The 25,921-nt window shown below is 32.1% G+C and overlaps 1 protein-coding gene across 1 annotated transcript; it reads left to right on the top strand.

Annotated features, from left to right (window-relative positions):
* Window positions 1-1,040: 1,040 nt before the first annotated feature.
* On the top strand, window positions 1,041-10,839 carry LOC137808448 (uncharacterized). Its single transcript, XM_068609567.1, has 11 exons — window positions 1,041-1,351; window positions 1,610-2,940; window positions 3,030-3,119; window positions 3,202-3,666; window positions 9,096-9,210; window positions 9,308-9,475; window positions 9,581-9,822; window positions 9,945-10,035; window positions 10,128-10,180; window positions 10,266-10,347; window positions 10,434-10,839. Exons 1-10 carry the CDS (start codon window positions 1,186-1,188, stop codon window positions 10,332-10,334), a joined length of 2,790 nt encoding a protein of 929 aa, XP_068465668.1. The 5' UTR covers window positions 1,041-1,185; the 3' UTR covers window positions 10,335-10,347; window positions 10,434-10,839.
* Window positions 10,840-25,921: the final 15,082 nt, after the last annotated feature.

Here is a 25,921-nt window from a genome sequence, read left to right as displayed (position 1 = left end):
AAATGAAAATGAGATGTGAACAATAAACTAAGATTGTGTAATTTTATTTTTATGTTGTTTTTTTTCTTAAATAAACTTCAATTGACACAAATCTTTAAATTAAAATCTTTAAAGATATTGTCATGTAAAATTACTTTGAGATGAATTTTGTATTTTCATTGATTTTTTTTTTTACATTATTGTACTCGTTGCTAAGTGTAATAAAGAAAAAAAGTACAATAATAAAATATTTTATAATACATATTTTTTTCCACATAATATATAATATGATTCATTTAAAATAACCAATGTATTTCAATTAACATTAATAATATATTTGAATATAACTTTAATTCACACAGTGATTCATTATAAAATAACAACACACTAAGTACTTGTTTGTGTACCTGGTGAACACACTAAGTAAAAATATTATTTTAAATATCTTTATTCACTAGTATAGAAATAATTAAAATGATTTAATATTTATTTTTCATAAATTTTGCATGTCCAAGATCACATTTTTTACCGAGTTATATAGTCTTGGTCATACTTGTCTTTATGATATTATTTTATTTGGTATAGTTTGTAACATATATTATTTTCAAACTCATACTAATATTCTACAAGTTTGAGATGAGTTACATCACTTGCATCTAAAATTTTATTTAACATGTCTATAACATATCACACCAAAATATTTAATATATCTATAATACATCACACCAAAATATTTAATATATCTATAATATATTATTATTATAATTAAAGTTATTTACAAGGGCAACAGTGTTGACTGTCTTCCTAATTTAGGAGTTAGGATATATCAAAATAATAGACATTATTTTCTTACCAAGAAGTTATAATAAAATATAATTAAAATTAATTTTAAAAATTAAACTTAACAAAAATACAGTCACAGAATCGCGATAATATTTATATTTTCCTAGTAATTGGCAAAAATACCAATATTAAAACTACCAAAAAGTAAAAGTAAATAGATATAAATCGTGTTAACAAATAAAAAAAATAAAACACTAAAATTACACTTAGACCGACCTATAACAAAAAGCAGCAAGATTATAGGAGAAAATCGTCATTTGGAAGCATTGGAAACAGGTGACTTCACTTCAGTTCTGGTTACGTAGGTTTAGTTCTCGTTCATTTGATCAACGACGATTGATTCATTATTGAATCTTTTCAACCATGAGAACACGAAATGCTGATCCCGCTTCTAAATCCGCAATCCCCAAGAAGACGCCACCACCGAGGAAATCCCCTGCGGCGAAGCGCACCGTCGCCACCAAAACCAGAAGTACAAAGAAGAAAGAGGTTTCACCCGCCCCCGATTCCAACACCGATCAACCTCCTCGTAAGCCCTTCCCCCTCTTCTGTTTCCGAAGCTTAGTTTGAGAGTATAGAAAAGCAAGACTTGCACTGAAATCATTTGTTCAGGGTTTCATGTTTGCTTCATCTATGTCGTAGTATTATTGGGGAATTCATGTTTTCTTTTGTGATTTTGCTGTATTTTCTATTTATTTATTTCATTTAGGGTTGTCCTTGTTTGAAACTGTTGATTATTTTTCAGTGCTATTTTTTTAACCTTATCTGTTGTTGAAATTTATGACAGTGGAACAGAAACCGGTAGCTAGTGGTAGCAGTACAAAAACTGTGAAAAGGAAGGCTCCAGGGAGACCTAGACTTAAAGCAATTGATACTCCGAATTTGGAAGAACAACGTGAGGCAGTAGCTGATGAAACTCCAATTGAAGACAAAACCGAGGCTGCAGAGAAAGTGAAAGATGTTGGAGTTGTTGATGCAGATAGTATCGAGGGTGAGAAAGAGGGGGAACAAGGTGTTGGGTTTTCTGAAGAGAAGTCGATGGAAGTGGATGAACCTGTTGTTGAAAAGGGAAATGACATGATGGGAGTTGAAGTAAATGCTTCACAGGATGTTTCTGTTTCTTTTCAGCGACTAGGGCGGCCCATTATGGACCTCAATATATCTGCAGATAATGAAGATTGTACTGGTGAAAAGGAGGGTGAGAAAGGAAAGGAAGTGTTCAAAAATCAAGAAGGGGACAAAGGAAAGGATAAGTTGAAAGAACAGGAAGTAGATGAAGGGAAGGAAGAGGTGAAAGTGCATGAAGGGGACAAAGGAAAGGAAGAGTTGAAAGAACTGGAAGGAGACAACGGAATGGGAGAGTTGAAAGAAGTCGATGGAGAGAAAGAAAAGGAAGAGATGAAAGAACTCGATGGAGAGAAAGAAAAGGAAGAGTTGAAAGAACTCGATGGAGTGAAAGGTAAGGAAGAGTTGAAAGAACATGAACCAGAGAAAGGTAAGGAGGAATTGATAGAATGTGAAGGAGAGAAAGGTAAAGAAGAGATGATAGAACAAGTAGGACATAAAGGAAAGGTTGAATTGAAAGAACAGGAAGTAGACAAAGGAAAGTTGAAAGAGCAGGATCCAGAGAAAGCAGAGGAAGAGGAAACAAACCTTTTTGGACACGAAGAGAACACTGTTCCTCTTGGTCTAGAAGTGAAAGCCCAGATGCAAACAGAAGATGCTAATCCCATTAAAGATGGTGGTGAAGGACCAAAGAGTGGTGAAAAGTTAGATCTTCGAGAACAAGGGGGGAGGGTGGAGCTTTCTGAAGAGGATCCGGAGGAAGATCCAGAAGAACCTCTAGAAGAAATTGAGGCGTTGGAGCAGGAGCATAGGGAACTGGAGGCCATTGCAAATCAGCGAAAGATTAAAAAAGAGCATGAGATTTTTGTTGGTGGGTTGGATCGTGATGCTACAGAGGAAGATCTGAGAAAGGTTTTTCAGAGGATTGGGGAGATAGTTGAAGTCAGGTTGCATAAAAATTCTTCAACAAATAAAAACAAGGGCTATGCTTTTGTGAAGTTTGCTAATAAGGAGCATGCTAAGAAAGCTTTGTCTGAAATGAAGAACCCTGTTGTATGTTTCTATTACACCTGATTGTTTATTTCCTTGACTTTACAATATTTTCTTTCTTTTGCTATGTTTTTACCTCCCATTGTTTACAGATACATGGTAAACGGTGTGGCACTGCACCTAGCGAGGATAATGACACATTATTCTTGGGAAACATTTGCAATACTTGGACAAAAGAAGCTGTAAGTGTACGCATGTTTTTTTTTGGTTGCAAGTGTTTACTTCCCTGGCGTGTTAACTTATTTCTCAATATATGGGTGGCAGATCAAACAGAAGCTGAAGGACTATGGTATTGAAGGGGTTGAAAACATTACGCTTGTCCCAGATGTTCAACATGAGGGCTTGAGCCGGGGCTTTGCATTTGTAGAGTTCTCTTGTCATGCAGATGCCATGCTTGCATATAAGAGGCTTCAAAAGCCTGATGTTATCTTTGGCCACGCTGAACGAACTGCCAAGGTAGCCTTTGCTGAACCCATACGTGAACCTGACCCAGAGATAATGGCACAGGTGAAGTCTGTGTTTATTAATGGTCTCCCTCCACACTGGGACGAAGATCATGTGAGGGAGTTGTTTAAATCTTATGGTGAAATTGTGAGAATCGTGTTAGCACGGAATATGTCTACTGCTAAGAGGAAGGATTATGGATTTGTTGATTTTCTTACACATGAAGCTGCTGTAGCTTGTGTTGATGGTGTAAATAAGTCAGAAATGGGTGATGTGGCATCAAAGGTATTCACTCTTGTTTGTTACTTGACTCTGATTTTATGAGCGTACAAAATTATTCTCCATTTTTAGTGTCTTCCCTTCTGCCGGTTTTCAGAATGTTGGGAATATCAACTTCTACTGCATTATTTTTAAACTATAGTACCTCTCCCGTCTCATTTTTAAGCAAAAACCTAGAATTTTCTATTTAGTTATTTAATTGTTATCACCTTAAGAACATTTTTTTTGCAATTGTATGGATTTATCGATTTGGTGTAGTTTGAACTTATTAGTCATGCCATGTGCATTACTAAACTTAGTTACTCTATAATTATGGATTTATTGTGATGAAACTAGGATTGCATCATATTGTCTATTATTTTGATTGGTTATGGTGTTGAATGTTGAATTGATATGTATTATATCGGTTTTTTTCATATAATGTAGACCTGTAAAGTTCGGTTTACATAACTCCCATGAATCTATTTAGAGTTTTGAGTCTGATAACCTTGCCTACTCTTGTCGGAAAAAATCTGCATGATTCTGTTGTATCATTTGCCATGGTGTCTACTTGCGATGGTGGAAATAAAGGGGGATGAAGTGGTTGTGTATGTCCTTATAGTAAGGAAATGGGCCATACTGGCCATACTCAAGAAAACTATTTCTCTTTACATGGCTTCCTTGACAAGACAATTGATGCCTCCAATCTAAGTAGATTGAATCCACGTTTTCCAATGAAGGGTACCATGAATAGTTAAGGTTAAAATCTAGCAGCCAAACACAATCATCCACCTAGTCTGATTTGTCAACAACTTGCATTTCTCAAATCGTGAAAAGTCAATGTCTATGGATACTTGATTGAGGTGCCTCTGATCATAATTTTGGTAATAGTCATTTTCTTCCATTTCTTAGTGTAATTCTAAACTTCTGCACGATTGCTTGGGTTATCTATACTTATCAAAATTGAAGAAAATAGTTCTCAACCTCATGAAACTTCAAGTCCAAGAGTGAATCATGTCAATTAGGAAAACATGTTAAATATTCCTATTCCAGAAAGACCTAAAACAAGATGTAACCTTGTCTTTTCTATAATTCATTCTGCAATTTGGGGTCCAAGTAGAGTCAGATCTTAGGATTTCAATATTTTATTATGTTTTATCGATGAAATTTTTCGCTGTACTTGGATTTATTTAATGAAATATCGATCTGACTATTGTCTTTAGAATCTTTCCTTATTGCAACAAAAAATCAGTTTGGTCAAGTTATCAAAATTGAGGGATGATACTACTAAAGAATACTTTTCTTTTGGCTTTTCTATTCTTTTAAGTTCACATGATATTTTACATCATTCCACCTGATACACCTTAGCAAAATAGTATTACAAAAAGAAAAAATAGCACTTGGTTGAAATTGCTTGTACTTTGTTCCTTGGTACTAATATACCAGCTCATGGTGAGGTATTCTTACTATTTGCTTCCTTATAAATAGAATGCTCTCTTCCTTTCGTAACAATCACATTTCCTATACTATCCTATTTCTTGATGAACCTTTATTTCATGTTTGTCCTATGTCTTTGTGTGTGTTTGTGTTTTTTGTTATGATATGTTTCCTGGGTTGGACAAGATCTCTGCAAGAGTTATCAAATGTGTTTTTTTGGGCTATTCTTATCATAAAAAAAAAAGTATTAATGTTATTCTCCAGAAACTAAAAACCACTACAACTCTGTAAGTGTCATCTTTTTTGAGGAGATTCCTTTCTTTCTCTTCACTTCAAGATGCTAGTTTTGTTGTATCACAAGTCTTACTTGTTCCATTTGTTGAACCACAATCATCTCCCTTTTGTCATTCTAAATCCACTCACTTCTCGAAGTCCCTCTCCTCCTCTAAGTCTACCATAACCATCATCACCTCCTTTGATCACTTATCAATGCAAAACACGAGAGACTGTTGAGTTCTCTTCTTGAAGTTCTTCACCACCATTTACCCATACTACAACATCCATAATGTAGACCCTGATTGATCCATAACTTTTTGAAAACGTACTTGCTTTACTTGATAGCCTCATTCTATTAACAATTTTCTAAGTTGTCATCAATTATCTCTTTTTTTTACCTCCTTTGTCTCATCCATGTCCTCTATTTTGATCTCCACAAATGTACTTGAAGCACTTGAGCATCATGGATGGCAACAAGTTATGATTGATGAAATTAAAACTTTTGACCAGAACCAAACATGGGAGCTTGTTTCTCTTGCATCTAGAAATAAGACAGATGGATGTAGGTGAGTTTATGCTATCAAAGTTGGACGAAATAATCAAATTGATGACCTTCAAGCAAAACTAGTTGCCAACGTGTATACACACATATACAAAGTCTTGATTATTGTGATACATTTTAAGCAATCTCCACATGCTTGGTTGGTCAAATTCAATTAGATTGTATAACTTGTGTTGAAACATAGTGAAGTAGATCATTTGGTCTTTTGTTGTCATGTCTCTCTTGGGAAATGCATGTACTTAATAGTGTATGTTGATGATATAGTCATTATGGGGAATAGGGCCACAAAAGTTTCTATGCTAAAGAAACATTAATGAAATCACTCTCAGACCAAAGATATTAGATGTCTTAAATACTTTATGGGTATTGAAGTAACTCAATAGAAGGAAGGTATTATAATTTCTCATAGAAAAAATGCCTTAGATATCCTTAAAGAAACATGTATGATTGATTGTAGACCATGCATTCAAATAAGAAATTAATGACAGAGCATATTGAACCCTTCTTAGACCCAGAAAGATATATAAGATTTGTTGGAAACTTATTTGTCTCATTATTACTAGACATGACTAGTCTTTTGTAGTTGGAGTGGTTAGTCAATTTATGCAGGCTCCTTGTCTTGATCACTGGAATGAGGTCATTCACATCCTCAGATACCTTACAAAGACTCTAGGATAAGGACTGCTATATGAAGATATGAGAGATATCCAATTGACTGAATATTGGGATGTTGATTGGTTAGGATCTCCTATAGACATGTTCCTTCGAGGCAATATTGTTTCTTGGAAAAGCAAGAAACAAAATGTGGTTGTTCAATTTAGTCCCAAAGCTGAGTATAGAGTGATGAGACAACACTCTTTTATGAACTTGTGAGGATAAAACAATTCCATTAAGAGCTAATATTTTATGAAATTCAACAAATTAGCATGTATTGTGATAACTGGGAAGCTATTCATATTGCTTCCAGTCCTATACTTCATGAGAGAATCAACCATATAGAAATTGATTATCATTTTGTTCGAGAAGTTGTCTAAGAAAATTTGTAGGAAATTTGTCACCTCCAATGATTAGCTTGCATATATTTTGACTAAGCTCTTGAGACCTCAAATTCAATTTATATGTTCTAAGCTTATTACATACAATTTACATGCTCCAGCTCGACGGAAATATCAAAATTGTTAACTTATTTGAATGGGTTAGCTTGTTAGAATAGGTTAATTTGTTTCGTCCTGTCACCTATGTGTAGGTTGCTCATATCTTTTTGAGTATCTCTAATTCAAGGGTCTTCATAAATATATGAATCAGCTAAGAGATGATTTATCTCTTAAGCATTCTTTCTATTTTCACTCTCAAGTCTCATTAAATAGGTTTGTGAGCTAAATGAACCTTGTTCTCCTTTACATTTCCAAACTTCTTTAGAAGTGCCATCATTCCAAACCCATAGTTTTGCCATTGTCCTCATCTTAAGGTTTTCTCTCTCTCTTATCCAAATTCTACTGTAGTATGCCAAATTATGTTCTTTCTTTTGGATCTGTACACCTTCCATGTGAGCCTATCCCTTGCCCATAATTGAAAAGCTTATAAAAATCCAGGAAGCTTTGAAATATCTGTAGAATAGTGTGCTGTTGTGTTTGATACTTTTTGGATACGACACTTATTGGATATGCATTCGACACATGCCCAAAACTCCTGAGCTGTGTTCCAATTATTTTCTTTTTCAGCATACATACCTCCTCAACACATCTAAGACACTTTCTCGACACAACTTGAACATGAGTAAAGAATGTGAACTGACACCTATTTTCAACTAAATCTTCCTAGATACTATTATCTTAAAAAAAGAAGAAATTGAAAGAAATAACTTTTACTATAAATAATGCAAGATTTATCCTTTTTTTCCTTTCTCTATTAAGATATATGTTTCTTAACTAGAATTCTATTGTGAGGGTCGTTATTTACTCTAGGGAACCTGTAGCAGATTTGTTTTTACATTGTGAATTATATAAGTCTTAATTCTTGATTGATATTTTTTGTCATATTATATATACATGCATACATACACATATATGCAGTGTCGCCATGTCCTTTATTTTGGACATTAGCTATGCTCTGGTGCCTGTCATTGTTGTGTTGCAGTGGGTGCTTCATATATAAAATCAACTCTCCAATTTCTCATATTTGGGGTCAGAAGTTTCCCTTCTACATCTTTAATACACCTTAATATATTCTTGTTTTCTGTTTGCTGGTTTTGGCAAGGAAATAAATCTTACATTTTTCATTCTTTGTTCTTTTGTAAAACACTTCAAAAACTTTAGTGTGTTTCATTCACAACTTTTCTATTTTTATTTTCAATCATACCAATACCTTGCTCAAATTTTAGCATTTAAAGCACTGAACCAAACACATAAAATGATCTGCAGACAGATATGGCTGATATAACAACGGTTTGTAGATTGATAATAGAACAGGTATTGAAAACCATTTGAGTGTGTTGCTGGGTTCAAGAGTCATGACCCGATTGTCAGCTAAAAATTTGTGTAGACAAATTGTTGGGTCATGATTTATAGGATAAATTTATATTTTTGTAAAACACACTATGTTGAATTGATGGTTACAAATGTGCAGCTTGGTTTCTAATACAGATTTGTTTGGGCAACAAGCTTTCTAGGTCACTAGTAACAAACTGGGCCAATGAGGCAATATGAGGATTTCAACTGTGTTTTCTGTTGTTGACTGGTGCAATGAAAGGAAAAGTACAGCTAAAGGCTCTTTTGTTCTAGGAAATTTAGGGCAGATATTAATGTTAGAAAACAGATTTGTTGACTCTTGTGTGATACTTGCAATTATGTGAGTTTGAGCCTATTGGACCGAGCTACTCATCTACCAGGAAAAGATTAATAAGTTTTAAGAGCAAGTTAAACCCATTTTACTACCTAGAATTGTAAAATCATATGATTCTGTAAGTTAATTTGAGAGTTTGATGACAATGTTCATTGATCTCCTTCACTCCCTCTTCCCCCTCGCTGGCTCTCAAAGATTAATATTCATGACTATCAATATCATTATTTTGGGCTTAATTTCTATTCTACACCCATCTAACATTCTAATATTTTATTTTTCTTTTTATTTGGACTTGGTTTTGCATCTGGTGCAAATATTCAAATTTTGGCATGCTTTTCAGATAAAAGTGAGAGCTAGACTCTCAAACCCTCTGCCTAAAACACAGGCTGTCAAAGGTGGTATGTGTGGTGGGTTCCGAATTGGTCATGCTAGGAGTGCAGCCTTTTCAAGACCAGGTAATTTAGGTTTTTCTCTGACAATTAACTTGGAACCTAAATTATATTGTTGAGTCCAATATTAAATTTATCTAATCACAGTCCCTACCTACTACAGGGAGGGGGTTTGGACGAGGAAGACAGCCCTTCAATAACAGGGGAAATTTCAACAGGGATAGGAGTTTCTATCACAGTGGACACAATCAAATTGGAAGAATGGGTTTTCGGGATGACTTTGATTTTAATATGCATCCGGATTTCCGTCAGAGGCAATTTGGTCCACAAGGTTACTTGTAGAGAGACGTGCTATAATTTTAGTTCAGATTTATTTTTGCATGCATTGGCATGAAGGTTTTTGAATGATTTTATATTTTACTATATTGTAAAGCAGGAGCTGTGAGGGGTGGACATTATGTTGGTAGCCGAGGTGCTTCATTTGCTGGACCATCTAGACCTTATCACGATAGAGCATGGTATGGTATGCCTGATGGAGGCCCTAGTGAGCCTATTCCTCCAAGGAGGACCTACTCCCCTGGTGGACAATTTGACATGCCTTTTGTGGGAAGACATTTTGATGATCCATATCTATACGATGACAACATGCATGGAATGAAACGTCCGTTTTATATGACTGTAAGAATTTATTTTTTTAATTTTGCTTATAAATGTGGTTGTATCTCTGTAGATTTTTTTGTTAATTCCATTCACAACTAAAAGATACTAACTAATTTGAATTTATTGTATTCCTGTTCAAGGACCCTGAACCTGATTACATGGGGCCTAATAGACTTCGTCCCCGATTGGATTATGCAGATCCTCCTATATTTCATGGAACTCATCACAATGGTCTAACCTTTACTCCCATTTTATTCTTAATCAATTGCTCATAATGTGGATTATATTCTTGTTGACTTTTTTCTTTTTAAATTCTTTTGTAGATTCTTTTGGGGCTGGCAGCAGACAGTACCCGCCGGACTATTATGGTTCCGATGTTAGTTAACATTGTCTAACCTATTTTTATTGTTCATATAATTAAATTGTAATATCAGTTACAAATTTTGCTTTTCTTGTTACAGTACGGTAGAGGTTCGTATTCATCTTATTATGGGGGTGATGGCTCACATGGACATGGATACTATTATTAGTGTGAATCATTTGGTAAGGATTATTTTGTAGAATTTTATATTCCGATTTGGTGCAGTGAATTCTCTTCTAATATTTTGTGGACCTTTATTCTTGTGTAGGTGGATCTGGAATTGTGGGACAGACATCTTCAAATATAAGCATGCTGCTTCAGCATGCAATTCTGAAGTTGCATATTTATTTTACACACTTCTCTTATTCCTCTTCCACCTGGTTTGTTTCTATATATCTATATCTATTTGGTCATAGGTGGTATAGACTAAATTGTTTAATGATTGTCGGGTAGGTTGTCTTTCTGGTCCTGGAGTAAGGTATTAATAAGATTATATGGAACGGGCTAGTTTTTCTTTAACAACTTAGGTATGATGAGATCAGGGACTTGTATTTGAGGATGCTTTGTTGAATGAACAATATAAATCTGACTCATCGAATATAACTTTGATGATCGGAAAGTTTAAAGGACTATTGGAAGTAAAAATACTTATCCATGATGGATTTATCTTTTTATCAAGTGATAGACAAGGTTTGGTATTTGAATATACATATTGAGGCTCTTGTGGTTCTTATGGACGACTTTGGAGAGTTTGCTACAGTTCACTTTCATTATTAGGAGCCAATATTGATCTGAACTGAAAGCTTTACCATTTTTGGAGTTCTTATGATTGGCTGGGATCCTTCAAATATTTATTGGTATCCATGCATAAGCAGCAGCCTTGTTATGGTGTACTTTATGCTTAATGAATTTACTGGAAGACTAGACTAGGGACTAAATACAGTGAAAGGCCGACTTTCATTTGGGATGATGTTTCATGGATAATGCTATGCTTATGGAGCAAATGATCTATATTATTGGTTTGATTCCTTATGATACTAAGTTATTACTAATTTGGGTTTCCTTGAGGAGATATCCACACTCAGTAATTGCTGAAACATATTGTGAATCATCAATCAAATGGAACATTTTTGTAGTGAAGATTACTAGGTTGCTTCTCTTTATATAGTGTTTTAGATTTTTTTATTGTAGTGTCATTAGGTGGGCGGTTTTTTGAAACGAATTGTGAAGCACCAATCATATGGAACTTTGGAAAAATGTTCATTTTGCAGTGAAGATTTCTAGGTTGTTTCTCTTTCTGTAGTTTTTAGAACTTTTATTGTAGTGAATAGGTGGTGGGTGCAAAATGATAGGAATGCTAATTTTTTTATGTAGCATGGACCAGTGCCTGTCTCTTGAATATTGAATGATTAAGTTATGAAATATCTAAACGTTCGAGCTGTACTAATTTGTTTAAAAATCACAAAACTCACCTAAAGCAGTTAAAAGTGTAATGTGTCATGCTTAACAGCTTAAAGGTTAGAACAAGACTTGGATTGAAGATAAGTAGAATGCTAGAAGATTTGGTAGTCGTGCATTCCATTTTTTACTAGGATTTTCTTTGGGTGTTTTCTATGTGTGACCTTACATTTCTGCTGTCTTGTCTTAGAAGTGTCGGTAGTGTTGTTTTCTTGTAGCTTATTAGTTTTTAACTGTCTTTTACACTCTAATCTATGGTGACAATTATGTATTTTGTTATCAAGTCTCTTGAATTGAGTATAAGGAACACATTGGTGTGCGTCTCTCATTTTTTGTTATCCTCTTGGCTTCACTTTATTGCATAAAGGGAAATGTTAACCTTCTCCCGACTAAGAGAAGGCTCAGGGATAATTCAGTCTTTTAGTAGGACAAAAGACTCCTTTTTTTGTCCTGTTCAACTTAATTCATACTTCCAAATAAAAAAGTATTAAAAATGAAATTTTATCGAGTACAAATAATTGGTTTATGCCTCGTTCATACAAAGATCTGAAAGTTCTTCAACTCCTTATTTAAATCTGTCTTGTTTCCTTAATGGTTTTCTTCCGAAAGTTAAGCAGCTAAGGCTTTTTTACATTCCAACATTATTAAAAGACTCAGGAAGATTCAATGCGAACAATTTTTAAGAAAATTTTAGTATGGATAATAAGATTATATAAAAAAATGTCTTTAAAGAATTTTTTTGGAGGAGTAAGAACATACACAACAGCTTCCACAGTAGAAGGAATTACCCATTTTGATAAGATAGATAACAAGATGAAAAAAAACTATGAAATTGAAGATATGTAATAATATTAGGAGAAATGTCATATAGAGAAAAAAAGATGATATCGAATTATGTTTTTCAGTTCATGCAGAATATATGTTTCTTGAAATTAAAAAGGAGAGATGAATGAGATATGATACAATCAATTTATATTAGTGTAATTACATTGACATGGCATATTTCCAGATCTCAAGCTAACAGCGAGAATTTCATTATGCTTTAATTTAACAATTACAGGTAATTAAACATCCTCTAGACTAAATGTTTTCTATAAGAGATAATCATATTTAGGAGTTATACTTCTATTTTGAATGTTTAATATAGTCGTATGTTCAGCATGGGTTTGAAATTTAAATAAATAATAACCACTACGAAGAACATTAGAAGATAGATTTTTTAATGATCCTAAAGAGCGTTAAGAGTATAGAAAGTGAAGAAAAAAACACTTTTAAATTTTATTTTGATTCATCACGAAAAAGTTCATCTACATATATATATTGAAGTGTATATTCTATCTCCCAAGATGAAATCAATAGAGTTTTTAAAATTAAAGAAGATATTATCCTCTTCTATTCTTTTCTACAAGACTCAAATTAGGAAATGTTTTTAACAAAAAAAATATTAGAGGAAGTATTTGGTCTCTTATATAAGAACTAATATATTTTTTTTCACTAAATTATTTTTATTGAAAATATCATCAATCAGATATTTTTCTTTCTTCAACAAGTAACTGATTGACTACATTGATTTTAAGTTTTTCAAACCTTGTATTTGAATTAAAATTAAAGGATAGTTTATTCTATAAAGAAATTTAAAAAATATGTTGTTTGAATAGAGGATTTAAAAAGAAATTAAAATGAGAAAAAAATATAAGAATATTTTGATTATTTAAAGTTAGAAAATTTAATTTTTACTCAAAATTCTTCATATTCTCTTTTCTCTTAAATCCATTGCATTTCTCTATCAATATCAATATGAATATCATTTGCTTGACTTTTTATTGGGACTTCATTCATGACAAATTTTCACTGATTTAATGTTGTTTTTGACTAATATAAGAAGATTTTTTAGATTATAGTTGATCGTAATTATTTTCAGAATTATATTTTTGTTGATATAAGTCAATATTATTTTTCTCACCTAAAATTAGTTAAAGATTTTTTTTTGTCAACATCAATATTTTTCAACTCTTAATCAAGCATAATTTTCTTCAATTAACATCAATAGAGATTATTTGCAAGTTAGTCTTAAGTTGTTTTCAACCACAATGTAGGTCAAAATTACTTTTTAACCGATATTAATAAGATTTTTCTTATAATAATATTAGTAGTAACTTTAGACTAATTTATCTTATATTAAATTTAATGATATCAAAATTCAAAGAGAATGAAAAAAAAGAGTGTTTTACTAATATCTCATAACTTAAAAAAAAAAGTGTTTTTTTAAGGACACACCTCTTACTATCTAACTTTTTAGGAACATGGAGTTATCACCCAAATATTAAATTTTGTAAATATAAATCAATCTTACAAAAAATTAGTTTATAAGATGATGTTCACAACCACATATGAATTATGCGTGAAACTATATATGAATGTTCCGACAGAAGCCCAAACTGGTGATAGATAAGTCAAACAAACTTTAAGTAGAATAAACTTTAAATGATTCTGATATTAAAAAGTAAATTTTAAATTTAACTCAACTTTATAAAATTAATTTATAAAGTGAGATTTGCATCCACTTATGTATAATAAAATGTTTTAATCTCTAATCTAATCGTCATGAGATAAAAGAAAAGGTTAACATAATTTTATGTGATGAATTAATATAAAAAAAACATCATATTGTATACGTAGCATCAATGGCAAAACTATTAAGCCCTCCTGGATTTTGATGCACACGAAGATGCCCTAGCTAGGTACATGACGCACGTTCCATTCCATTTTGGAATATAATTTTCTTTGATTGTTCAAAACTATGCATTCAGTTTGCCACTCATACCCTTTCTGCAGTTAAGCAATCAACCTCAAGTTTTTCATTAATTATGAGTGTTGACTAAATTTATGATGAAAGTAGAAAAAAATAAAAGTAACTGAAGGTAATTATCCCTTTTTGGCATAGTAGCACGAAAGAAAGTTTTCCAATAATGGAAAAAATGACACTGTATCTATAACTGAAAAGGGAGTGAGTGCAACAGTATATCTCTCTCTTCTATCAATGGGAGTTTTTATAAGAAATCTTTATTAACAGAAAATATTTTAATAATGTTTATATAAATTTGATTTAATTTTAAAGAACCTGTGTTCCACTGCAGTTTGAAATTGAGTCACTGTCATCTCTGAAGCAGGACTCTGTGGGCAACTCATCTTGTCATATATTTGCCAGTCTTTCTCAATCAAAGGTCCCTATCCTGCCCCATTTTGATTACATGCTTGGAAAGTTCTTCTTCAAATTAATTACTTAATAATTTCCCATCATTTGCAGTTCCTGTGGTCTTTCTATACCAAATTGTTGTTGAGGCAAACCAAATCAAATGTGACATTTGGTGGAACATGTGTGCTTTGTATTTTCAAGTTGAGAAGATGGTAACCCATCGCAATATTAGGGTTCCGCGAGAGAAACAGCACAGAGAGAAAGACCACGTACACACTGGTAACAGAAAAAATTTCAGAACTTTTATTATTAGAAAAAACAAAAACAATGCAATATGATGCTAGAGCAAAACCTATTTCAATACCCTTCCTTAAAGCTGAATGATGTATATTGAACATGTAAAGTTTGGTAACAATCAATTTGAAATTTGTTAGACTTAAAGTTTTTTTTTTAATATGTCTACTAGTTGATTGGAAGATCATATAAGTAGATGATGAAATAGGATGAGTCACATGAGAGTCTATGTCTATGTGTTTTGCACATTCGTGAAAATTAGGATTGTGCGTTATGCAAGTTGAATGATGATTAAAGTAGAAATTTCTTAAAGTACTAGCAGTGAATGTCTATATGTGAAGATCTTGAAAGATATACTCGAGCTACTATAATTCACAAGTTGTATTTGAAACTCTTTATTTGAATTTCAAACTTAAGTGCAAAGAACAATAATTATGTAAGATTAGCTTTGATGTAACGTAGAATATGTTGTTCAGCTTGTTGATGATGACTTGTGGATTCTTGTAGGTATTGGCCGAGAAGATGAATAACAAAACTTACACTAAAAGAAAAACATTAAATAGAAACTAATTCTAGAGACAAAAAATAATTAATTGCTATATGAACTAAATTATATATTATTTTAGAGACTAAAAGAGTGATTGGTATCTATAAATTAGTTTTTATTATTGATAAATATTTTTTAAATTTGTATCTAATTAGCTACCAATGTTTTAGCTACCAACTTTAGAATCTAAATAATTGGTAGCTAAAATCCTGGTAGCTAGTTATGTCAATCTAAAAACTATTTATCAATAATAAAAATTAATCTAAATACCTATAATTTTTTTAGTCTCTAAAATGTTATCTAATTTAGTCAATATATATAATAACTAATTATTTTTTGTTTCTAAAATTGGTTTCTATTTAATAATTTTTTAATAGTGTTATAAGATTTTGCCAATGAGTCTTTTATAGGAATCTAGGTTCTATAGCTTATCTGCACCTTCAAAAAGAACTTTGTTATTAGGCATAAGAGGTGTAGAGTATGGTTTACTTGCAAGCATCCTAATTTTTGTAAACATTTGAAGGACATATTTCCCTTGAGATAGATGAATTCCCTTTTCGCTCACCTTTAGACCGAGAAAGTATTTGACCTCTCCAATATTTTTATCTTGAAAGAATCATTTAAAGAACTTTTAGTTCTTTCAATTTTTGGTAAAGAATAACCTTCAAGAATTATACCATCTACATACATAAGCAAAATTGTGAATGTATTTGAAGATGTTCTAATAGAAAGAGAATAATTAGATTTAGATTGAGAGGAACCAATAGAATTAAGAAAGGAGGAAAATTTGGCAAACCATTTTTTGCTTGCTTGCATCAGTCCAATATAAAGACTTTGTAAGTATAGACTTTGTAAGTATGCAAACTTGATTTCATTTTTTTTTTTGTAAATAGCCTTGGAGGAGGTGTTTCACACACCTCTTCATTTAGGTCTCCATGCAAAAAAAAGCATTGTGATAACAAGAATGATATTAAGTGATAATTTAGGTATATATAAAACATTGAATGTGATAAAAAAATTGGAAAACTAAATAGTTCCAACATGATAAGCAATAATAAAAGAACCGTTAATTAATTTTATACTAACATGTTTAATTTTGTAAAATTTAAAAAAAATGATGTCTAATATGGGTAATGTGGTCAATAGGACCAGTGTCAAGAATCCATAAAATCTTACCCTTTGTGTTTCTGGTGCAAGAGATTCACCATTATACCTTTGAATCTGGTTGATGTTATGGTTTGAGGAGTTTGATACATCTAAGAGTTGTCAAAGTCTTTGTATTTGTTTAGTAGTAAAAGGACTACACTTTTGTTTCTCTTCTTGACTTTGGATAGGTTGTAAAGAATCACTCTATACATTTAGATTACACAAGCTTTATATTGACTTGTAGTAAATTGTTCTGTCTTTTAGTACAATGGAGGATATCCATGTTTAGAATAGCACGTATTCACTTTGTGGTTCATTTTATGACAATAAAAACATTCTTTATCCTAATTGCTTGATCTTCCTCTACCTCTACCTTGACCACAACAACCATTCTTATATTTCTACTCCAAATGTGATAACTAGTCTTGGTCTTATTGAGGGATGGAGGAAACAATTAGTTCTGGATTCTCTCCGGAATAAAAAAAGAGACATTAGTAGAATTTAGGTATGGGTCAATTCTAGAAATTGTTTTTATAATGATGACTCCATTGATTTTTAGAAAAAAAAAAAGAATAAACATGAAGACTAGCAAAAACAAAATACACCTTAACCTACTCTACTATGATACAATCTTAAAGATACTAACTCATCACGATAAACTAAGATTGTTTGAGTTGAGTTTAATGAGTGAGTAAATTGTACAAATCCAAGGTTTGCGAGACCAAATGATGACTCTTGAGGATTAAATTGTAAAGCTATATTCAAAAGAACATGTTGAAGGAAAGCTTACCATGGCATTACACGTCTTACACCTCCTTTTAACATCATTGGTAAAACTTTGGTCCCTCAATTCTACTCTAATACGATCTCATCCTATAATCATGATTCTAAATATCCAGAAGAAACCTCGATCGGCACAACATGATGTCTCGATTTGCCATAACATTGGTGGGTTTTGCAATCGATCCAACTTTTAAGATCTGACTGTAATAGACATTCGGAACAGGAATGCCCACTCTTGATGAACATAATGATCAATCATCACCTCATTGAATGAAAAATCACAAGGTGATTAATGCCTATAATTTCACTCCCACAAACAGTGTGCAAAAGGGCACAGAGAAATCCCATCAAGGGGGTCTAAAAATTCGTTTTAATGATAGTGCATTGAGTAACATGTTAGGGTCTGCGCTCTAGAAAGCGAACACACACATTTTTTTACTCCTTTCTGTGCAATGAAAGAACTAGCAACTATGAGGGATGCAATCATGCTTCGTGCCCCCCTTTCATGAACCTTCTGCTTCACACCTAATTCAAGTTGAAGAATTTGGTGAACCCCATTTCGATTTTTCCTTCTTCTTTTAATCTTGCTTTTCGTGTAAAGCCACACAATTCAAATTGCAAATTTGATACTGTGATTTCTCTTCACCAACCACCGTCAACCATATACTAAAATTCCATCAATAAAAAATTAAGAGGGTAAAGTGTAGTTCATTGATGGAGATAGAAGGAATTTGGAGCAGTGTCCATGTCAAAAGGGTGAAGATCCTTCTAGGACCCATCAAGGATCTCCTTTAGCCGGTTACGCTATGTGTTTCTTTCAACCTTTTTCTCATGCCCATGGAAATAAATTATTAATAATACGTTCTTTTATTCTTACATATTATCTTTTTATAATGTTATTGTATATTATCTTTACAATGTTGTTACAAGGTCGGGTCGGGTAACTTTCGGAATCACTCTTGTAGCTTTCGTCTAGTAAGTTCTCCAAAAACGACGGGATGAGAAACCTGCGAAGGTTCTCCGACGTTCAAGTCAGTCTGAGTATTATATGTGGATAGGTTAGAGATTAGAAGATTACCTTTAGCACATGGTTCCTTATGATATTTTTAACCTTGTGTTGGACTTCAGCTGTTATGGACCTTCTTTTGGACTCAAGCGAAAGTTCATTTGTGCTTTAATCATAGTTTATGGTAAAACTGACTTAATTATAGTTAATCGCAGTTTATCATATGCTTTCACGTTCGTTCGGTCTTATCGACTATTCGGTCTTTCGACCTTCCGGTAGTACACAAAGTAATATAATATTCTTCTAATAACATTTTTGTTAATTTACAATATTCGAATTAAAATCTGATTTTAGTTTCATTTAATCCATTGACTAATCGATGACCTACACAGAAAAGAACAAAGTTCAGCAGAGAAAGGGTAAAGAACTTTAAATATGTTTAGAAATGGAGAATTTTTAGCAATGGAACCTTATTAGGGCAAATGGGTTGGAGAAGAAACGATGATGGTGGGGTCCACATTGGGGTCTCTTATCAGTTAGAATGATGTGGTCCGCCGCATGATTCCCGACCCACGGCCGACATGCACCACACCGCCGTCCTACGTGGACTAAGGCTGTCCACATCAATGTCGAAAGTGTGAAAGTTTAATAAAGTTGTTTTTATCTTTGCCATAATGTTGTTACATTGCACTACAATGCATTCATGAAGCACGTTAATTGTGTAACTTACCAAGTCTTCAATGCTTTTCACAGATTATATAATCCCTATGCCTTGCAGAAACTCAGTTCTGGTAAATAATAATTTGACCTTTTTCCATGCCTACTTACAATTCTAGTTATTAAGTCTTGTACTCTGCTTTATTTCTTCATTCTTACTAACATTAATTTAAACAATTATGTATGATTTTATTGTAATGATGAACAATCTGGTTTTATTCCATGAATTTAGATGTAGTGTATCTAGATACGAGTACGTAAGCTTTTGGTTAGACAGTTTAAAACTGTATTCAAAGTCGTCAAATCAATGCAAGAAAATATAGGAAATAAATGAAGTTTATTTAAGCATGATTTTTTTAATGGACACAAGCTTAAATCATCTCGAATTGAATTTTTATATTGGTTGTGTGTTTTTTTAACTAACACATTAGAAAGGTTTGGTATTAATAAAGCGTGAATAAATTCATATAAGAAGTTTGTGTCTATTTATACAACTCATATAAGAAGTTTCTGTACATTTATACTCTAAGTAAAATTTTTAACTGATTGAAAGATTGATCTTGATATAATTTATATAAAAGATATTTAACTTATATAAAAAATGATTTAATATATTTTTCGTCTTAGAATTATAATATATTTTTTTAAAGAATAAACATATTGTCTCCCTTCATTTTATAAAGTCACGTAACACGTTCTTGTCAATAGATATTTTTAACAAGTTTGTCATATGTTGAGAGAGTTTCAACATTGATTCTATTATAACATCCCGTTAAATGTTTGTGGTGTGTAGGTTTTACTTGTAATTATATCTCTCTTGAAGACTATGAAGTTCAATCTAGAAAGTTGAAGATAATATTTTAAAGGTATCTTGAAAATGTGATAAACATTATTTATCAATTATCTCTTTATGAAGAATCCTTCATCTCTTTCTCTATATAAAGGAAACGTATGAGGAAGAGATGTGTGTAAGGGAGAAGAGCAACATAGAGAGTAAACATGAGAATAGATATCCACCATAGTGAGAAATTAAAAATCCTAATGATAGACTAGAGAGACATTGTATTCATCATTGTTAGGTGAGATTAAGTGTTATCCTCATAGAGTGAGAAAAAATATTGTAATTTTACTTTCACATTGAAAACATTTTCTGTAGTAGATCCCGTTAATTTTTATCTCTCAAGTTGATGAAGTTTTCCCATGTTACAAATTTTCGGTATCATTATTCTTTTTTACTTTTTATATCTTGGGCAATAGTAATATATATATATATATATATATAAATAAATAAATAAAAGGTAAGTATTCATTCATTTATAAGAATGGTTACATTGCTGATTAAAAAAAATTCAAGATAAGTACTTATCTTCAAAATTGAATGGAAATGGGTCAAGCAATACCTATCACCTTGAGTAACAGTGGTTGCACACATAGTCACCAACCACAAAATCAATAATTTGTTAAGAAAATTGTATTACACACACTACTTACAAATTTGCGTTAAAGCCAATCAATAGCAACATGTTGGGATATTTTTATTATAGTTGGACTTTTCTATTATGTTTGGATAATATATATAATTATTTTAACTATATATCTTTCTACTTTTATAATTTATGATATATCCTAATATCATTTTATTTATTTACTGTTGCTTCTATGATTGTATCAACTTAATAAACATATAAAGACTTGCATTTTTTGTAAAATTTAATAAAAAAAGTTATTTATTAATTTATTGACTTTATACATAAGTAAATTGAGAATAGCAGCATAGGAATGATTATATAAATGCTCAAAAATAAAATAAAATATCTTACCTGTATCATTGTTATAGAAAGGTATATAATTATTTATAGAACTTTCTTTTTAGGTTGAATTTTTGAATCACTTTGCTTGTATTGTATTTCTCTTCACTTTATTTTACATTATCTTAACTCCTTTATAATTAAACAAAAGAGATGAGATTGTAATAGTAATAAGCTAATATGAAGTTTAGAAGTTACTAATGGAGGAAATGAGAGGGTAAATTATGGCTTAGTTATCTTTTGATCCAAATGCGGAACAAAAGAAGGAAGCAATAAATAAAGGTAAATAGTTTGCATCCAAATTAGGGTATTAGAACGACACGTGCACCATAACTATTATGATTACAAAATTACTACTAATGAGCAATGATTTTGCGTAAAAGATATGTGATTTCACTACCCACTAAACGATGCTTGCTGCATGCGTTTTCTTCCTATTTTCTGATTACCTCAGATTATGCAAGATTTATTTCAAACTCTCACTGTTCTAACTGCTTCAGCAAAATAGTAACACTGAATACAGTATCATTTCACATCACTATACTCTCACAAATCATTATACCCAAGTTCCTTATATATGTCATTGTAATACGTAATGAAAGGGATTGCATCCAATTCAATTTCTACAAGTAGAGCCACATTTTCTTTTCCTTTTAACACAAAATATATCACTAATTTGGCATTTCTTTTACTATAGTAAGATGTATTAGAAAATAAATTTATAAGATAAGATTTGCAATCATTTATATATTATGAAAAATTATTATTTTTAGTCGATATGCAATTTTTAATACATTTTCTCATATTCAGACCTGTCAACTCGAATGCAAAACTATATATCTATGAGTGGTAACATGATCAGTCGAACAAATTTTCATTATGATAGATTCTATATAACTCTGATATTATATTAGGAATTAAACTTCAAGTTTAATTCAACCTTATAAAATTGATTCATAAGTAAAATTTGCATACATCTTTATAATGTTTTTATAAATAGTTTATGTGAAATATCTGACCATATGAATGAACTTTTATGCTAGGATATGAATTATAATAGTTTTTTTTAATTCAACTGTGAATTTTTTTTTATTGTCAATAATAAATTAATAAATGTGAGTCATTTCAAGAGTGGTTTAATCCTTATACAAAAGAAAGAAGAGAAATTCAACTATGTATAATAATGTATAAAAAAAATTAAGCTAAATTTGGAAACAAATTTCATTTGTAGTTTTAGTTTGAGTTGAGGAGCAAAGAATAAGAGGATGGTGTGTAAGAGAAGGCATGTTCTTAGTTAATTGGAAGGGATTTTGTTTCAAGTCTTAATTTATTATTATGTATATGTTTATCTTCTACGTCAAGGTGGGAGACAAAAGTTCACCAACCCACCAAAGACACGTTGGTTGATCCCACTACTCAACCTACGTTCATTACCCCATTTCCCCATTCCCTTCTTTGAAATAACACTTCACAAAAGTTCTACAATGGGTATTCAAATGGACACAATTTGGCTTTAGAAAACGAAAAGCACGAGAAAAACATTCATGTAAATAATCTCTCTTCATTATCCTTTTGTTCAGAGCATAACTAATTAACTTAAGATCGTCTTGCTTTAAGAAAGGATTTATATTCATCACGTGGAAATATAAATTGTCGTTATCAATTTAGATGGATGCATACTACATAGTAAATGTGAGTCTAACTTTAGAGTTGTGTTGAACGTAAATTTGGATTTGGATTATAGTGTATCAAAAATTTGGATTTAGAGTTGTGTCAAGACCAAATTTTTGAGGATTTTTTCAATTGTGTGGATAAGGAATCTTTTCTTTGGCAAGGAGGGGAGTTGAACAAAAATTTAGAGTGGGTTTGGAAGATTGATTGGAGGAGGAATCTGTTTGAATGAGAGAAGAAGCAGGAACAAGAGTTGCTACTTCTTTTGGGAGAAGAGCGTAAATATGGATAAGGAGGATACGTTAATATGGAAAGATGGCGAGACAAAGGAGTTCACAGTCAAATTTGCATATAAAATCCTTAAAGAAGACGCCCACGGGGAAGAGGGGGATTTATACGTGGGTTTTTGAAAGATTAAGGCTCAACCATTGGCTCTTGTTACAGTATGGAGGGTTCTGGAGGACAAGATTTCGTCTAGAGCGAATCTGACAAGAAGAGGGATCAAGATGGATAGCTGCATTTGTTGTCTGTGTGGGGAGGAAGAGGAAATCATGTCTCACCTCTTTTACACATGCAGAGTTGCTTAGCTAGTATGGTTCAAGTGTTATGAGTGAATAAGGGTGGCTTTGACAGATCATTGGGAACCAAAAACGCATTTTTTAAATTTTAAGATTAGTGGGGCGAATAAAAGTGTTAACCAGTTTGGGGTTGTGTATGTGTAGCTGTGATAGTTAAGTTGTGGAATCATAGGAATAGGAAGATTTTTAAAAGCGGGTTGAGGTATCCATTAAATACCTCCATTATATATTCTTTTTTTTGCTGATAAAAAAAAATTTAAAAATGGCATGATAGACCACATTGAAATTTTCACAATGGTGCAACTTAAGGGTGTTATCCAAAATCCGCAGAATAAGTTTTTCGTATTCCGATTGGTGTCTTGAGCCTCTGGTATGTATGAGATATGTCAGAAATTACTAGGTGGTTTTTTGCGATGTGGGGTTTTATAGGGGTTCTTTAAGGGTGCTAATTTTGTTTGTCTAGTTCTTCTGTTTTATTTGGGCAAGGAACTTAGACGAAAAATGTTTGTATAAGGATTGTAGTATTCCTGAAATACCTCCATTTTATTAAGATCACTATTATCTTATATACTTATTATATTTTATTATTATCACTATTACATATAATTATTACTGATAAAAAAGATCACTATTATCTTATATGGATTATATATAGTCTTTGATGGACTGAAGTCTCAAGATACTAACTCTCTCGTTAGGAAAATGTTACCTTGATAGCACATAGAAAGACATCAGTTTAAAAATTTATCCATTTGAGTAAAATATTGTTTCTCTTATCCATTATAATCTGGTGCAAGGTTATGATCTTATATCAGTACTCCTCTTGTATCTACTCATAAAACCTAATAATAGAAAGACCAAATCAATAATTACCGACAGTGAAGTTATAAACCAACTTAGTAACATTTTATATGATAGAAAACGATTTACAATGTTTTGACTTGTTAAGACCAAACGACATGTATATTATATGTTCTACTTAAAAAATGTGTCAATTTTCTCTTATTATTTATACCCTATTGTATGTATAAAAAATCTAATTTTTTTAATTTATATGATGTGGCCTTTGCTATTTGTTTTATGATGGTCTTCAGTATCTTCTACTGGGAAAGGTGTTTTTCTTGTTGTTTGGAGATTACAGGTTCCAGAATGGATTGCATAAGTTCTTTGGCTCTATCATGGCGCAGATACTCTTGCAGACTAGAAGTGGTTATGCAGGATCAATGGGGCATCTTCATGATGCAGAAGTCTAAACTGAACTGTTATGAAATATGGAGTAGAAGTTCAAAAGGAGCACCAAAAGCCAATGGTGTGAGGCAACGTAGTATGCAGATTTAGGCATGGATTTGCTATATTTTCGGCTTTGTTTGATTTGAAGTAACATGGAGCCACAGAGTCTCGAAAATGGCTCTGATACCATGTTACAAAGTGGACTTTAAGCCTAACTCAACCCCATAAAACCGGCTCATAGGATTGAGGTTTACACCCACTTATATACAATGAAAGACTCTAATCTCTAGTCGATGTAGGATCTCCAACAATTTATAAAATACATTTCTTGTGTATATATTGTTTCTTGCTGATAAAACAAAATTCTTTGTCAGAAATATATATGTGGCTAAGTGTATGCCTTTTTCGAAACATGCTAAGTTACTTTGTTTTGTATCATTTGTAAGGCTCAATTTTGTTTCGAGTAGTCTTTTCTAACAGACTACTCGAGATAATTGGTAAGTATCCTCAAATACTTCCATGATATTCTTTGTTGCAGATAGAAAAAAACTTAAAAAAAATGTACACCACTAAGAAAGTTACATAGTAAATTGATGCATGTTAAAAGCTTTAATTTAAGTTAGTTCCACGATAGAATGGTTTGAAGTTCAGTTTCAATAGCTGAAAATATATGAAAAATGAATTGGATGAAGTGAGTGACGGTACGAGACATGATGTCTCTAGAAAGGAAGGGTCCATCCATATTTTTGCCATATGATGTAAACGTTGAGTCTACGATACTTAACAACAGCCGTTCAAAAAAACAAAATAATCTGAGAGAGTAAAATAAATAGGTTGGCTAAGATGAAGGTGGGAGGAGAAGAAGAAAGGTAAAACAAAACTAACAAAAAGAAAAAAACAAAAACATGACCAAAAAGAGAAAAGAAGGTAAGATATGACGTCACCTATGGAGGGAACAACCATGAAGCCATGCGCAACTCAGTGGTCCTTCCTCTCTTTTATATATGACACCATTTTTCTTCTCACTCTCTCTCCCTCATACTTCTACATTCATCTTCTTACTTTCTCCTTCACCTCATCATCATCATCATTATAATTCTCTCCACTTCTTCCTCATTGCACTTCTCTTTAACACTAACACTGATTATCAGCTCAGCTCATTGCCATCTCTGCATGCCAAATCCAAACATCTCATAACAATTAACCCTCAGAACACAGCTTACAGGTTTATAAAATATTTTATAATCATGTGTGTTGGTTTGTTTCTTCATCTTAACTTTGCATATTTAATTATGTCTAATGCTGATAACTGATTAATATAG

This window comes from Phaseolus vulgaris, chromosome 3 (assembly GCF_000499845.2).
Source record: "Phaseolus vulgaris cultivar G19833 chromosome 3, P. vulgaris v2.0, whole genome shotgun sequence".
In the NCBI taxonomy this organism is placed as follows: domain Eukaryota; kingdom Viridiplantae; phylum Streptophyta; class Magnoliopsida; order Fabales; family Fabaceae; genus Phaseolus; species Phaseolus vulgaris.
Note: the sequence above shows the minus strand (reverse complement) of the source record. Positions and strands in the feature narration are given on the sequence as shown.